The 17,271-nt window shown below is 51.2% G+C and overlaps 1 protein-coding gene across 1 annotated transcript; it reads left to right on the top strand.

Annotated features, from left to right (window-relative positions):
• The first annotated feature begins 811 nt into the window (after positions 1-811).
• Positions 812-16,389, top strand: Aldh16a1 (aldehyde dehydrogenase 16 family member A1). The gene is made up of 17 exons (XM_036176962.1): positions 812-1,041; positions 7,214-7,316; positions 8,470-8,596; positions 9,111-9,289; positions 9,368-9,445; positions 9,622-9,803; positions 9,888-10,040; positions 10,371-10,556; positions 10,958-11,053; positions 11,248-11,384; positions 11,525-11,630; positions 11,721-11,851; positions 12,304-12,471; positions 12,618-12,819; positions 14,227-14,412; positions 14,640-14,762; positions 15,578-16,389. Exons 1-17 carry the CDS (start codon positions 949-951, stop codon positions 15,737-15,739), a joined length of 2,412 nt encoding a protein of 803 aa, XP_036032855.1. The 5' UTR covers positions 812-948; the 3' UTR covers positions 15,740-16,389.
• The last annotated feature ends 882 nt before the right edge of the window (positions 16,390-17,271 follow it).

A 17,271-nucleotide genomic window follows, 5' to 3' on the forward strand; every position in this document is an offset into this window, starting at 1 on the left:
TTATAACTGCCATTTGCCTATGGACTTTATCCAAACGCAGGCCTTTGTCCCTCCCTCTCCCTTGCCCTTTCCTCCCATCTCCCTTGTCTCTGCCCCCACCACCCCGCCTAGGAAAATAAATCTCCTCTGTACTGTGAACCTGGTCTTGTGCTCTGGTCCAGTCCTTTCTTTTTTGGTTTTTCTGTGTAGCTCTGGCTGTCCTGGAACTCGCTCCGTAGACCAGGCTGGCCTTGAACTCAGGGACCTGCCAGTCTCTGTCTCCCGCGTCCTGGGATTGAAGGCGTGCGCCACCACCGCCCGGCCCTTTCAAGGACACCCCGGCTACACAGGGAAACCTGTCTCTAAGAACAACGCAAACCATTTGTTTTTGAACTATCACTGAGACCTAGAGCCAGTCTGTTCCCTAACGGCATTTTTTTTTTTTTAACTAAAAGCTGCACTACCTCCCCCAGTTATTTCTTTCTACCTCCACCCCCAAACTTTTAGGTAGGAAAACATCAAGAACATTGTTTTCTGCCGGGTGTCGATTAAATCCCAGCACTCCAGAGAGTTAGGCAGATCTTTTTGAGTGTAAGCAAGCCGGGTCTATGAGTTCCAGGACAGCCAGAGCTACATAGTGAGACCCTGTCTCAACAAAACAAAACAGCTTATCTTTTCTAAAGAGCCAAAATGACAATATGCTGACCTGCCAAAGTCAGAGCGCTTTCCCCTAGCGCTGACACTGCCCCCACTTCTGTTGTCCACGAAACTACATTTCCCAGCGCCGCCCACAGGAGGCGAGGCGTGGCTCTAAAGTGGGCGGGCCCGCCCCGCAGCTCGCCGCCTCGCCAACAGGGGCCTAGTCCTGTCGGCCCCGCCCCTTTGGAGTGGGCGGTGCCGCCCTTCGGACCTCCGCGTTCCCCAGGGCAGGGCGTCCGGCAGTCCTTCACGGAAAGCGTTCGGCAAGCGATGGCGGCAACGCGTGTACGACCACCCTGCGCCCGCGAGATTTTCACGACACTGGAGTACGGACCGGTGCCGGAGAGCCACGCATGCGCACTGGTGAGAGCTTGCCTGGCGGCGGCCGTCTACTCCCTAACTCGGCCCTACCGGCGCATTTGGCGCGCGGGCTCCCGTCATCCACTGCGGCCTTCTCGGAAGCTCCGCCCCTCAGCCCGCGTGATTCCCGCGGGTTTGAACCCAGGCTTAGGGACCGGCCCTGGAGTTTTCCGGGCGATGCATGCCGCTGTGGGGTGCTTCCTCACTGGCACGGGTGGCCCTCGGGAGGCAGCTCACCCTGCTCGACCGTGGTTCCTTGGGGCCCCTGGCACTTTGGAGGCGCCCGGGAACGCTCCGAACCCCAAGTTCATTCAGAACTTCTTGTGACTGCCTGCCTGCCCCATCTAAATACGCTTCTGTTGCTCCCATGGTCCCCCCGCCCCCTTTGAATGGCCTATGAGTCCCCATGATCCTCAGGGCCCATTTGATCCCCCCCAAATTTAATGGGTTCCATTGGGAGAGTTTCGTATTTCATCATTATTCCTTAAGAGCTTCATGGTGCGGGGCGGTGGTGGCGCACGCCTGTAATCCCAGCACTCGGGAGGCAGAGGCAGGCGGATCTCTGTGAGTTCGAGGCCAGCCTAGTGAAATTTAGTAGGGTGCCCGCGATTTTTGCTCGTGGTCCCACAAGTCCTTCGAGTATCCAGGCAGGTATTAAAGAGGTTGGAGAGATGACCAAGTTGAAGCCTTTAAACTTTAAGGGGAGTCCCTTCACTTGCAAAAGGGCTCCAGCTTTGGAAGGAGAGCACTCAAGTTGAGAGTGTGACTCCCAAAGATTCGAGGAGAAAGACCACCAGTCCAAATCATCATGGCAGAATTAATGAGAGCAAGCATTTTTATTCCTCCCCTAAAGCGAGGTTCAGAGATCAGCCTTGGATGTGAGGAAAACAAGGTTGTTATAGTTCAGGGTTTCCAATGGGGCATTGACAGGAGCCGAACATAGCATGACAGGTTAGTCATGGATGACCTTCCTGAAACAAAGACAAGATTGCAAGGTGATTGTAACAAGGTTGGTTGGTTATAAGACGGTTACAGTTACTTTTTGGAACAAAGCCATGGTTGCCATTAAATGTAACTGGCTGTACAGAACCATGTGTAGTTAGTTAGGGTCCAGGTGGGCACAGCCCAATCCTTGAGAAAGGTTTAGTCATAAACAAGATTGAGCCTACTTTGTCTTTACTATAAAATGGCTTTCAAGCCTAAGATTGAGACAAGCTAGCTCATCGAGAGATGCAGGGAGGGGTGACAGCAAGGTGCTGTTCCTGCATGGGGAGTCCAGGATAGGATAGACACTGAGCTCTGGAGACATGGAGACTGAATCTGTCATAATGAGATGTTGCTTGGCCTTTGTACTTCTGGACAGACAGTTGCAGAGGAGATAACCGACCAGAGATGCCAGTGTAGAAAGATGCTGGACTGTAGGAGTAATTAGAAATAGAGACGCAGGTGAGACAGAATTGCCTCAGAGGGAGGCTGCTTAGAGGTGGAAATAACAAAGTTGAGATGGATGGATGGACTGTGTCAGCCTCTGTGCTAAGCATGATCTTACTTAATCCCCAGAACAGCAGAGAGGGAATTATTATTATTTTAGTGACAGAACACAAGGTTGAGAGGTGAATCGTTTTGCCCATAGTCCACACAGCTTAAAGGAGTTTGGATATGGTGGCAGACACCAGTAACCCAGCGTTTGGAAAGCCAAGGCAGGGTGATTTATGGATTCCAAAATAGTCTCAAGGACTGAGAGAAAGCTGGGCCTGTCACCACGCCTTAGATTCTGGACCCGTCAGTCCCCCACCCCCACCCCATCACTTCAACAAAGGTCTCAAGTTTACAGTCTGGGCAACTCAACCAGCAAACATGTTTTCCTTGGCTTGAGCTTTGTTTTTGGAATTGTCAATTATTGTACAATTAATTCCATCTAAACATCCTGAATTCTAATTTCTCTCAAAAATAAAATTCCAAAGTTTGGCAACCTTTTGGCTCCAGTTCCCTGACAGAACCCATCTGGAACCAATTGTCTTGGCTACTTTAGAGACATTTTCAGGAGTCAGAGTCCAACAGACGCTCTTCTCCACTCCTGTGGCCTGCCAGAACCCTGTGGACATTCTTTGGGGAGTTTGTTTTTCCTTTTGGAGGGAAGTCTTCCATCTCTCACACAGCTGCTGCTCTATGGAGCTCCCATGTCCCATCACTCAGCCTCAGCAGTTATCGGTTAGTCTAGTGCGCCTTTGGGCTTTTCTCTGTGCTCTCAAGAGTAGTTCAGACAAGTGCCAGCTGTCAGGCTGCTTTCCCATAAACATTGGAGTCTTTATTTCTAACAGATAAGGGTTTTGTTATAAAACCAGCACTCCATTATTCAGTCTCATAGCATTAGCTGTCAATTATTAGTATTTAATGCCCAGCTCATGTTCCCATGGCCCCACTTCCAAAATGGCTCTGTCCCTGCGGACACTTTAATTTGGGATTTTGGGGTGACAATTTTTCTTTTTAAAATATTTTTTTTTTGCCAGGCAGTGGTGGCACACGGCTTTAATCCCAGCACTAGAGAGTCAGAGTCAGGTGGATCTCTGTGAGTTCAAGGCCAGCCTGGGCTACAGAGAGTTCCAGGTCAGGCTCCAAAGCTATAGAGAAAAATCCTGTCTGGATTTGGGGGGGATTTTTATCTCTTTATTCTGGGTTTTTGTTATTATTTTTACTTTTTGGGACAGGGTTTCTCTATGTAGTCCTTCCTGGCTGTCCTGGAACTCACTATGTAGACAAGGCTGACCTTAAACTCACAAGAGATCCACCTGCCTCTGCCACCCAGTGCTGGGTGGGATTAAAGGTGTGCGCCACCACACCTGGCAAGATTTTTTATTATTTATGGTTATGTGTCTGTGTGTGTGCATGTGCTTGTGGGTGATCAAGGAGGCCAGAAGAGGGTTTTAGATCCCTGGAGCTGGAGTTGCAGGTGGTTGTGAGCTGCCTGGTGTGGGTTGTGAAAACCAAACATGGGTACTCTGCAAGAGCAGTGTGTGCGCTTAACTTCAGAGCCAGCTCTTCTGCCCACCTTCGTTGTTTTGACTCAGTGTCTTGCTAGTCTGGAACCCCCATATAGTCGGGCTCTCCTTGAGTCCTAAGAGCCCTCCTTCACCTTCCCAACACAGGGATTGCAAATGTGCATACCATGGTCCACTTTTTCCTCATGGGTCCTGGGGATTGAACTCAGGTCCTTATAATTGCAAGACAAGCATTTTACTGACAGAGATGTTTTCTCACCCTGCCACATATTTTTTTTTTTTTTCCATTTTTGAGATATGGTCTCCCTATGTAGCCTAAGCTGGCCTTTAAATCATGATGATCCTGGGCTGGATCATTGGTTAAGAGCACTGCTTTTAACCAGAGGTCCTGAGTTCAATTCCCAGCAACCACATGGTGCTCACAACCACCTGTGATGAGATCTGGCACCCTCTTCTGGCATGCAGGGATACATGCAGACAGAACACTGTATACACAATAAATAAAAATAAATTAAAAAAAAAAGTATAGTGACCGGGCGGTGGTGCACACGCCTGTAGTCCCAGCACTCGGGAGGCAGAGGCAGGAGGATCTCTGTGAGTTTGAGGCCAGCCTGGTCTACAGAGCGAGTTCTAGGACAGCCAGGGCCACACAGAGAAACCCTGTCTTGAAAAGTAATAATAGTAGTAATTAAATAAGCCCCTGGCTAAGGTTACATGTTAGAGGACTGGGGAGATGGCTCAGTAAAGTGCTTATCACACAAGAATGAGGATCTGAGTTCAGATATCCTGCACCCACGACAGCCAGAAATGGTGGCACGCAGCTTTAACCTGGCTCTTGGGAGGCAGAGGCAGATGGATTGCTTGTGAGTTCCAGGCCAGCCAGGACGTGAGTCCTTGTCTCAAACAAAACAAAACAACAACGAAAGAAGCAGTACAGCAACACACATGTGACCCCGTTGTGAAAGAGGCTGAGTCTTTCTCCCAAGGGGTTGTGCTGCTCATTTCCCGTCTCTGCTGACTAATGGGGTCCGTCTTCTCATGTTTATCGACCATTAAAAAGAAAGAAAGAGGCTGAGGCAGGAAGATCCTTGGGCCTACTGGCCAGCCAGTCTAACTGAAGCTGTGAGCTTCGAGGTCAGTGAGAGCCCCTCTTTGACAAAAAGACAGAGTGCTGAGCAAATGGCTCAGCCCTTATGAAAGCTTGCTGCTCCTGCAGAGGACCTAGGTACATGGCAGTCGGTAGTCATCTCTAACTCCGGTTCCAGGGACACTGCCTCTGTCTTCTGGCCTCAGTAGGCACTTCAGGTGTGCAATGCATTCACATACATGCATGAAAAACACTCATACAACAGAAAGATTAGATGTTATCTCAAGATAGAGAAGAAAGGAATGTAAAGCAATGATTTCCCAAGTACAGAATCTCTGTTTGTGTGATGGAAAAACCCCACAAATGGACAATAGTATCAGGACATAATATCATGAATGTAATAAATCAATACAATTAATGTAATTAATGAATATCATAGTTATTGAATGAATACTGTGAATGTAATCAATGAATACCACAAATGTAATTAATATCATGAGTAATTGAATATCATGAGTGTAATTAAAAAATTAAAATTTTAAAACACTCATACATATAAAAATGAATCAATAATGAGTCTTAAAAAAATAAGGGCTGGAGAGATGGCTCAGAGGTTAAGAGCACTGACTGCTCTTCCAGAGGTCCTGAGTTCAATTCCCAGCACCCACACGGTGGCTCACAACCATCTGTAATGAGATCTGGTGCCCTCTTCTAGTCATACATGCTGTATACAAAATAAATAAATAAACCTTCGGGTTGGGGATTTAGCTCAGTGGTAGAGCACTTGCCTAGCAAGTGCAAGGCCCTGGGTTCGGTCCTCAGCTCTGAAAGATAGATAAATAAATACATACATACATACATAAATAAGATAGTGCCAGGTGGTGATGGCAAATGCCTTTAACCCCAGCACTCGGGAGGCAGAGACAGGTATATCTCTGTGAGTTCAAGGCCAGCCTGGTCTACTGAACGAGATCCAGGACAGGCACCAAAACTACACAGAGAAACAACAACAACAACAACAACAACAAAAAAAAAACTAACAAAATAAGACAGCAATTGAGGAAGACACCCAACATCAAACTTTGGCATTCACAAAAACAAGAACAAGTACAAAAACAAGAACGAGTACATGGAAGCTAAGTCCCAGAGCGAGGACTCCAGGCTAGGCCAGGCCAGGCCTGTGCAGCAAGTACACATCAAGCCCCAGGCAAACTCTTCACAGCCTGGTAGCCTGTACAGGGCTGGATAACATTGAGCCTCTTGAGTCCTCACTGTTCTCCCAGTGATTGGAGGCTGAGATGGATAGATTACATGGGCGGGTGCACTTGGCTGGCTTAGCAGCCCCACGTGGCAAAGAGAAGCACAAGGTGGCTTTGCTTGTCGGATGCTGGCTGGGGACATGGTGTCCAGGACACCAGGTGTCCTGGCTTCGTGTGAAGTCAATGGGGCTTAGTCCTGGAATTAAGCTGAGCAGGAGAGTCCTTGCCTAATATGCTCAAGGCCCTGGGTTCCATCCCCAGCACCAAAACCAAAAAAACACTACTGCATGTTTCCAGGGACAGAATGAACTCAAAGCCATTTCTCTATGGAAGAAAATGTTTTTGTTTTTTCCCTTTAAACATTTCATACTTAAGCCAGGCCTAGTGGAGCACACAGGAGATGGAGACAAGAGGATCAGTTCATTCATGGCACCAGTGAATTTAGACCAGCCTGGACTGTTACAAGGCACCCTGTCTCAAAAAGAGCGAGAAACAGAGAAAAAAGAAATAATGTCCAAAGATCTTGCTATGTAGCCCAGGCTGGCCTGAGTACGGGGGCTGTATAGGTAGCAGGATGGGCTAGCATAGTGAGTTTCAGATTGTTTTAACCATAGTTTAAAAAAAAAACTACCAGGGGCTGGAAGTATAATTTGATAAAGCGTAGGTTCCTGAGTTCAATCACCAGCACAAAACCAAAACAAAAAAACAGACATGGGGAAGAGTCAGCTGAGGTCAAAAGAGCGCAAAAGCCTTCTCCAGGAGAACCCTGGCTAAGGACTGAGCTGTCCCAGCTGCCTCGGGCCCTTCTCCAAACTCTTTTCTTCCTCCAGGCCTGGCTGGACACCCACAACCGCCTCTTGGGCCACTATGTCAATGGGATGTGGCTGAAGCCAGAACACAGGGATCCAGTGCCTTGCCAGGACCCCATCACAGGTTTTTGATGAGCCCAGCCATTCGGGAGGGACACGGACCTCTCTCAGAGTGGCAGCCATGTCCATACCTAACTTCTGCTGCTCAAGCCTCTGAGTGCAGGAGCAACCATTGATGGGGGGATGAGGGTTCTCATTTCTCCCGATGACAGCCTCACTAATTATAGTTCCTCGAGCACCCAGAAAAGGCTTTCTGAAGCCCCTCTCTACTAAATTCCCTTCCTCATACTGAGTGTGGTGCTATACCACTAATCCCAGCAGCCCAGAGGCTGAAGTAGGGAGGCCATGAGTTTGAAGCCAACCTGAACTATAGAGTGAGTTCCAGGCCAGCCTTGGCTTCAGAGTGAGGCACTTCCACAAAAAAAAAAAAAAAAGTGGGAAGTTGCTGAAGAAGACAGCTCTGTGGTTAAAAGTGTTTCCTGGTCTCTCAGAAGACACAGGTTCAGTTCCCAGCACCCATATCAGGCTGTTTACAACCACCTGTAACTCCAGCCCCAGGGGATCCTTACCCTCTTCTGGTCACCGGGGTCCATGTGCTCATACCCACACATAGACACACATACATACACATAATTAAAAATAAATTTAAAAGGCTGAGTAGTGGCACACGCCTTTAGTCCCAGTACTCCAGGTACAGAGGTAGGCAGATCTCTGAGTTCAAGACCAGTCTGGTCCACAGACTGAGTTCTAAGACAGCCAATGCTACCTAGAGAAACCCTGTCTCAGAAAACCAAAACAAACAAATAATAAATTTAGAAGGCACAGTAAGAGTGACTCGAGAGATGGTTCATTGGGTAAGAACAAAGGACCTGGGTTCAGGTCTCAGTGTCTACATGGTGACTCTCGACCATCTGTAACTCTAGTTCCAGAGGATCTGACACCTGATCCCTGTGGGCACCGTGTGTGTGTGGTGTACATAGAAACATGCAGACAAAACACTCATACACATAACTAAATCCAAATAAATAAATAAACATTTCAAAAATAGGAGAAAGGAAAGAAGGAAAAGAAGGGCGTCTCTTGCCTTTGGGACTTAGAGCAATGACCAGTGACTAAAGAAGGAAGGGCCCGATGTCCCAGGGGAGCTAGGGCTGTTTTTACTGCCCTCACTGCCTCTACCATGGCTCCCCCATCTGGGCTCCCTCCTGCCTCTGCAGGAGAAAGGCTGGCCAGCTGCTTACAGGCACAGGCTGAGGACATCGCTGCAGCTGTGGAGGCGGCAAGGACAGCATTCAGGACCTGGAGCCAACTTCCTGGGGCTGCTCGAGCTCAACACCTAACCCGGTGAGGAAGCCCAGGCTAGGCCTGGGAGGAAGAGATAGGCTCGGCCCTCAGGATTCACAGGAGACTGGAAACAGTGATTCCATTTCCCCAAATCCTTTTGAAGTAATGTCTCATGTTTCCTGCGTGCAGGTGGGGCTTTAGTGGCCAAAACAGCTACTGTTCCTCACAGTTCACAGTATCATATCACGAGGGCTTGGTTTCTCAGCACTCCATTAGAATCTAAGCTCCCTGTTTCCCATCACACTTTGGGGACAGCTATAAAGATCCCATTTCCCATAAGGCAACTGGATCAGAGGCTCAGATTCAAGTTCCCGGAATCTTTGGGACTAGTTGGTAATTGGTGACCATGACCATTCTATAGCACCCCCAGAGTTTTGAAACTCCCCTAGACTACATTTCCTATACAGCTTTGGTACCTGCTGTCCCTAATAAATTATGGCTCTGCCCCAGAGGCTTGTGGGGATTGTAGTCCAGGCTGCTATGGGCAAGGACCAACTTCTTATATTCTCCAAAGGCTGGCCAAAATTATCCAGAAGCACCAGCAACTGCTGTGGACCCTGGAGTCCCTGGTCACTGGGCGGGCTGTTCGAGAAGTTCGAGATGGAGACATCCCACTGGCCCAGCAACTGCTCCAGTACCATGCAGTCCAGGCAGTTGCCCAGGAGAAGGCACTGGCCGGCTGGGAGCCTCTGGGTGAGAACCTACAGGCCCCCAGAGCCTTCCTGACCCAGGAAAGTGCCTGTCCATCTCTCATTATGGATTTTTTTGCAGGAGTTGTTGGCCTTATCCTGCCATCTTCTTTCTCTTTCCTGGACATGATGTGGAGGGTCTGCCCTGCCCTGGCTATGGGTAAGTGAGGGCTGAGTCCCCCCAACCCCTTTTCTCAGCATATTTGGGGTCTGAAGGAGGAGGGCTGACACCTGGGCCCCCGGCTTGCAAGAGGAGGGTAGGGGTCTGAACTCAGAATCTGAAGAAAGAGAGCCAGAAAGTGGACTTCAGGATTCCTTGGTTGTCCCCTTCCCCAGGCTGCACTGTGGTGGCCCTTGTGCCCGCAGCGTTCCCAACACCTCTCCTCCTGGCTCAGCTGGCAGGGGAGCTTGGCTCTTTCCCAGGGATCCTCAATGTGGTATGTGGCCCTGCCTCACTGGGGCCTGTTCTGGCCTCCCAACCTGGAGTCCAAAAGGTGGCCTTCTGCGGAGCTGTGGAGGTATCCTCAGGACTGGGAGAGGGATGGACATGGCTAAGGGCCAAGAGGCTCCTGCCAACAACTGAAACCCCTGGGTTCCCTCAGGAAGGACGTGCTCTGCGACGGACCCTAGCCGGCAAGGGGGCTGAGCTGGGCCTGGCCCTGGGCACAGAGTCACTGTTGTTGCTGATGGACTCAGCAGATGTAGACTCAGCCGTGGAGGGTGTTGTAGATGCCATCTGGTCAGACCGCAGCCTGGTAAGACCTGTGTGCTCGTGTCCCAAAGTCCAGGCAGGGGTCTGCCATCTCTCTCCAAATACCTAGGGTGTTCATTCCCAACTTGGTTTTACTTTCTGTTCTTTGGAGCTTTGTATTATTTGAGGCAGGGACTTATGTAGTCCAAGCTGGTTTCCAACTCACTATGTAGCCCAGGTTAGCCTTGAACTCCTAATCCTCCAGGGATTACCTGTATGTGCCACCAACTTTCTACACTGCACCTGTTGCCTGTTGCTGCTCCTCCATCCCTGGGAGCCTGTGCTGCCTACATTGCCCCTGACTTTGCCTATTTTGATGCCCTTTTTCCAACAGGGGGGGCTCAGGCTCCTCATCCAGGAGTCTGTGTGGGATGAAGCTATGAGGCGACTCCAGGCGAGGATGGCAAGGTTACGGAGTGGACGAGGGCTGGACAGGGCTGTGGACATGGGGACTCGAGGAGCTGCTGCCCGAGACCTGGCCCAGAGCTTTGTGGATGAGGCGAAAAGCCAGGGTGGACAGGTGAGCCCCAGTCACAAACTGGAGTCTTAGGGCTTGGCTACCCAACTACTATTTCAGAGTCAGGAGGGACAAGCCCAAAACAAGCCCTGTGTCTGAGAGAGGCCTAAGGCCTAAACTCCTGAGTTTGAGGAAGGGAGTTGGCCTCTGGGCTTTAGTGTCTGAGGGAGGAAGGCTAGGGTCCAGATGCCCAGGTTGAGTGAGAAGGCTGGGCCTGGAGCCCTGGGTCTGAGGGAGGAGGCTGGGACCTGGAGCCCTGGGTCTGAGGGAGGAGGCTGGGGCCTGGAGCCCTGGGTCTGAGGGAGGAGGCTGGGGCCTGGAGCCCTAAGTTTAGAGAGGAGAGCTGAGATACAGCCAGGTCTAGGGAGGACAGTCATCTATAACTCCTTTCTCCTCCTCCCCAGGTATTCCAGGCTGGTGATGTGCCCTCCGACAGCCCGTTCTTCTCTCCAACTTTGGTGTCTGGCCTGCCTCCGGCTGCCCCATGTGCCCAGGCCGAGGTGAGACCCCTGAGATTGTAAACAACCCTCCGTGCCCTCTGTCCTAAGTCACTCATGGGCAACAGCACTATACCTTAGGATGGTTTTGAGTGACCCTGTGACCTGCGCTGTGAAGACTAGTGACTACTTCCCTACGGGCAAAATGTTGACAGGAGGGGCTTGTTCTCCAGCTAAGTCCCTGACACCCCTTCTAGGTACCATGGCCTGTGGTTGTGGCTTCTCCTTTCCGCACAGCCAAGGAGGCACTAGCCCTGGCCAATGGAACACCACGGGGAGGCAGTGCCAGTGTGTGGAGTGAGAGGCTAGGGCAGGCCCTAGAGCTGGGCTACGGGTAAGTTGGTACTTGCTCCTCCTGCCCTATCTCCTCAGGTGTCTTCCTCTCCTCTGACCCAGCTTCCTGTCCCCTGCTGCCGTCACCCCCCCCCCCCCACCCCCAACAAACACACTCCCTCGTCTTTACCTGCTTCACAGGCTCAAGATGGGCACTGTGTGGATCAACGCCCATGGCCTCCGAGACCCTGTGGTACCCACAGGTGGCTGCAAAGAGAGTGGGTCTTCCTGGCATGGGGGCCCGGATGTGAGTACCCATCTCACCCTGCTGACACCTGGTACCCCTTGAGTCACTTTGAGTTCATCTGGCATCCTTGTGACCATCCATCTCTCACAGGGTCTGTATGAGTATCTGCGGCCCTTGGGGACACCTTCCTGGGAGCCTCTCCTTTGTGAGAATCTCAACTATGACACATTTGGCCTTGCTGTGCCCTCCAGTCTGGCGTCAGGGCCAGAAACAGGACCCAGGTGAGCTGTTGCAAGCCTGGCAGTCTAAGGGTGAGGATGAGGAGGCTAGAGGGGGGCACTCGGAGCCAATCTTGGGATCTCGGGTTCTGAGTTTAGTTTTCTGGGTCTTAGGGCCTCATGGTCCTAACCCTAGGTCTGGAAAATCTCAGTTCTACTTAATGTTTGAGTTTTCCAGAAGCAAAAATCCAGGGGGTTCCTAGATGCACATAGGAACAGGATTTGAGTGTCCTAGAGGCCCATTATGTAAGAGTTTCAGATGACCACAGAAACTCATGGGCTAGGAATTCAGAAGCCTCCAGAGGCTCCTGGGAGTAGGTGTTTGAGTCCTCCAAGAAGTTTATGAGAAGAAAAATTTGAGTCCAGAAGGTTCCTGGGAACTAAGGTGGTCGAACCAGTGTAGTGGAGCGCAGGGCCTAAGTGGGCCCAGCACCTCCTCACACCTCACTCTGCAGCCCAGCACCTCCCTATGGGCTGTTTGTTGGGGGCCGTTTCCAGGCTCCGGGGGCCCGGAGCTCCAGGCCCATCCAGGATTCTTCAGGCAAACTGTACAGCTATGTGGCTGAGGGTGGAACCGAGGATATCCGAGGTGCTGTAGAGGCTGCTCACCAGGCTGCCCCTGGGTAAGAGGGTCAAATGGTCAGGGTGGCTGGGACAGGAGTCGACTTGGGACTGGAGCCCCTGGGTTGGAGCTGTGGATAGAGGTGGCTATCTGGGAATAGCTAGGGCCAGGCTATCCCCTCCACTGACTTGCATTGTTTGCCCACAGCTGGGGGGCCCAGTCTCCAGGGGCCCGAGCAGGCCTGCTGTGGGCCCTGGCAGCTGCATTGGAGCGTAGGAAGCCAGCCCTGGCCTCAAAACTAGAGAGCCACGGAGCAGCGCCTATGGTTGCCAAGACTGAAGTAGAGCTGAGTGTGAGACAACTCCAGATCTGGAGCACCCAGGTTCAAGACCAAGGCCAGACACTACAGGTGGGACAGCTGTAAGCAGGTGGGCAAGGCAGGCAGCCCCGATCAGAGTCCAGGCTCCAGTGAGCCAACCATGTGTCCAGGCTCAGCCCTAGAAATTCTAGAAAATACAACTAACTTCTGATGAGAGGAAAGACAGATGAGAGCTTGGCTGAGAACCCAGAGGGTCAGGCAGGGCAGGAGGGGGACAGTGCTTACAGTTTCCAGGATGTTCATGAGTATACACAATGTCAGAGCTTCTCAGGTTACGCCATTTCAAATCTGTGTGCTGTAGGCTCGATTGTATTCAAGAAGGTGTTTGTAAACACACTTGGTAGTGCAGACCTAAAATCTCAGCATTTGGAGAACAGAGGCAGAAAGATCACAAGTTCAAGGTCAGCCTTGGCCACATAGTGCAACTGTTTGTCAAAAAAACAAAGATGTGGTGCCACAGTTAAGAACACTTCCTGTTCTTGCTGAGGATAGGTTTGATTTCAGCACCCAAATCAGGGTGCTCACAACCTGCTGTGACTCACCTAGCCCCAGGGGATCTTGTGCCTCCTTCTAGCACTCACAAGTGCACCTAACTCTCCCCTCCCCCCACAGATACACAATTAAATAAAACAAGCCAGGTGTTGTAGAGCGTGCTTTAAGTCCCAGCACTCAGGAGGCAAAGGCAGACAGATGTCTCCATTCAAGGCCAGCCTGGTCTACAAGGCAAGTTCCAAGACAGCCAGGGCTACACAGAAAAATTGTGTCTCAAGAAAAAAAACAACAAAAATAAATAGTTAAATAAATAAGCAATACATAAATCAAGTTGGGTGGTTGTGGTACACACTTTTTGTTTGTTTGTTTTTATTTTTCAAGGGTTTCTCTGCCTGTCCTGGAACTCACCCTGTAGGCCAGGCTGGCTTTGAATTCAGACATCCACCTGCATCTGCATTCGGCACTGCCTCCTGACAGTGCGCACCTTTAATCCCAGCACTCAGGAGATAGAGGCAGGCAGATCTCTGGGTGCAAGGCGAGCCTGGTCTACATAGGGAGACCCTGTCTCAAAGCAAAACAGAAAACAAGCCAGACACAAACAAGGACTGGAGTGTGGTTCCGTGGTAGAACATTTGCCTAGCCCTAGCAATGCTTGGGGCCTTCTATAGTGCCACGAAACACACTGCCAGCATAGGCCCTAACCAGCTACTCCATACCCTGAGGCCGGAGCATGGCAGATTCAAGGCGAGACACAGAGGCCCAGAGAGGTCTAACTCATACAGATTCCCACAGCCAACTAGTGGCCACTAGGCTCCAGGGTTTTCTTCCCAGCATCCCCTAGTCACACTTGACTAGAGTTGCTCGGGAGGTGTGTCACTGGGGAGGATGGACAGGCAGTGGGGAGGATCTGGGAACCTGCCCTTGACGTGTCCTCTGTCCCTCTAGGTGACAGGGTTGAGAGGCCCTGTACTCCGGCTTCGAGAGCCGCTCGGAGTGCTGGCTGTGTTGTGCCCAGATGAGTGGCCTCTGTTGGCCTTTGTGTCACTGCTGGCCCCTGCCCTGGCCCATGGCAATGCTGTGATCTTAGTACCTAGTGGGGCCTATCCTCTGCCAGCCCTGGAGGTCTGCCAGGTAAAATCCTCTGCCTCCCTGCCTGCCTACTGTGCTCCTAGGTCTTCAGGAGCTCTGCTGGCCTCCTCCCTCCTGGTAGCCATGGTAACTTGAGTCCCAGCATCCCATTCAAGTCTATCACCCAGGTCCTATTCCTTCTAGGAGCCCCTCCAGCCCCTCCAGATGCCCACTCCTCCCCTGCCCCCACTGCTGTTCATCCCTAGGTGTCCTACCCTCTCACATCCTAGGATATAGCCGCCCTGTTCCCTGCTGGCCTGGTGAGCGTGGTGACAGGAGATCGGGACCACCTGACCCGCTGCCTGGCCTTACACCAGGACGTCCAGGCCTTGTGGTACTTCGGCTCTGCCCAGGTATTCAGAGTCTTAGCCGACAGATTGATGGCTTCACCCCTAAGGATCCCTCTTGCTAAAAGGAAGAAATGCAGCAACTTCTGAGGTCCTGCCCTCGTCAGAGTCTGGGCACCAGGGAAGAGGGGCTTTTGTTGTGTTTTGTTTTTTCAAGACAAGGTTTTACCAGGCGGTGGTGGCATTCACCTTTAATCCCAGCACTGGTGAAGCAGAGCCAGGTGGATCTCTGTGAGTTCGAGGCCAACCTGGTCTACAGAGTGAATTCCAGAACAGCTCCAAAGCTACACAAAGAAACCCTGTCTCAAAAAACAAAACAAACAAACAAAAAAGACAAGGTTGCTCTGAAGCCCTGGGTATCCTGGAACTCACTCTCTAGACCAGGCTGACCTTGAACTCAGAAATCCTCTTGCCTCTGCCTCCTGAGTGCTGGGATTAAAGGTGTGCTCCTTTACTGCCTGATGGAAGAGGGTCTTCTTCATAATAAGGGCCTAAATGCGTCCCCTGCCCAAAGACATTGCTTTCTGGAAAACCTATTCCTAAGGATAGCATTCTAGCAACTTCCCAAGCTCCAACTTTAGCCTCCTATAGCCCCAGTTGGTGGATGGGAAGTCCCCATTGGCGAGAGCCTTGAACAGGAGCCATGGGGAAGACGGGGATTCCCTGGGTCCACTTCCTGTGCATCTGGAAGGAGCGCTGGCCAGAATGCCAATGTTCAGCCCTGTCGGGCCCTTAGGTCTTTACAGGTCCTTGTTGCTAAGGAAGCAGCTGTTTAGTAACTAAACTGCTGGCAATGCTAATCACATGTCTCCCTGTCCCAGGGCTCCCAGTTTGTGGAGTGGGCCTCTGCAGGAAACCTCAAGTCTGTGTGGGTGAGCAGGGGCCTCCCAAGGGCCTGGGATGAGGAGGTCGAGAGGGCACAAGTGGAGCTGAGTCTGCATGCAGCACGGACCAAAGCCCTGTGGTTGCCAATGGGGGACTGATGCCTGGAGGTAGATGCCTCCATCTTGCGTGCCCAGAGATGCCAGATGCTTGGAATTGTTCTCAGACTTCCCATGGTTTCCAATAAACTGAGTGACTTTGACTGCTTTTGAAAGTGCAGAAACAGTGACTTCTTAATGTGTGGCCCAGTAGGCAGTCCTGGAACAACCCTGTGTTTATGGAATGGATAAAGGGAACTCAGCCCCATCCAGCACTCTAGGGTCATGAGGAGTTAGAGGGAAGTCCCTGGAAGGCTCTGTCACTTTTATGCTTGATTCCAGAGTTGGGTGGCTGCAGGGCCACCTCCTTCCCATAAGTCCTCTTTCTGAACTGGAAGATCTGTAACCCAGCATGTCCCCAAGGGGAATGAGATATGCCTGTGCCAGCCAGAGCCAGGGACCACCACTACTGGGCCAGGTACTTCGGGCACAGCTGCCAGGCAGGTCAGCCCTGGCTTCCTGGAGCCTAAACTGTGACCGTGTGTTTGCTCACAGCAGAGCCCCGTGGATTTAGCCCTAGTTTGTTCTTAGGTTTGTGGTTTGGTTTGTGGGGTTGTTTGTTTTTAACCCCTTTGGTCAAGGTCTCACGGTATAGCTCATCCAATCCTCGTGCCTCAGCCTGAGTGCTGGATTACAGACATGTGCCTCCAGGCCTGCCTTCTGGCTTCAGAATGGGAACATCCTCTCCTTTCTCTGCTCCTCAGGGATGCCGGGGGAACTGGGCTGATGGAGGCCATCTTAATCCATGTTCTTGTATGTTGCCCTTTGGTGGTGGTGTTCTGTTTGGTTGGTTGGTTTGGTTTTGAGACAGGGTATGTATATATCCCAGGTTGGACTAGAACTTCCTATGGCACCAAAGATGACCTTGAACTCCTGATCCTGCCAGTGGGATGACAGGTGTGAGCCATCAGGCTCAACTTTTTCTTAGTCCATTTTCTGTGGCTGTAACTGATTATCATAGACTGTCACTTGTCAAGAATAAAGGTTTCAGCACAAGGCTTTGAAGCTGGGAGGGGCCCATCTGGTCGGCATCTGCAAGCCTCTCCCCTAGTGACCCTGATTATATGTTACTGTATGTGTCTTAGTTAGGGCTCTAATTAGACGTTGCTGTGATATAACACATGCTAAAAAGTTTTGGGGGGAAAGGGCTGATTTACACTCCAGATCACAGTTCACTGAGGGAAGTCAGGGCAGGAACTCAAACCTGGCAGGACCCTGGAGGCAGGAGTTGATGCAGGGCCATGGAGGAGTGCTGCTTCCTGCCTTGCTCCTCAGGGCTTGCTCAGCCTATTTTCTTATAGCACCCAGGACCACCAGGCCAGGGTGGCACCACTCACCATGGGCTGTGCTTTCCCGTGTCACTGAGGAAGAAAATGCCTTACAGGATTGCCTGCAGCCAGATCTTATGAAAAAAGGCAAGCTAGGCCAGGCAGCAGTGGCGAACACTCAGGAAGCAGATGCAGGCAGATAAACCTCTGTGAGTTCAAGGCCAGCCTGGTCTACAGAGCTAGTCCAGGACAGGCTCCAAAGCTACA

The sequence above is a fragment of the Onychomys torridus genome, chromosome 1 (assembly GCF_903995425.1).
Source record: "Onychomys torridus chromosome 1, mOncTor1.1, whole genome shotgun sequence".
NCBI lineage: Eukaryota > Metazoa > Chordata > Mammalia > Rodentia > Cricetidae > Onychomys > Onychomys torridus.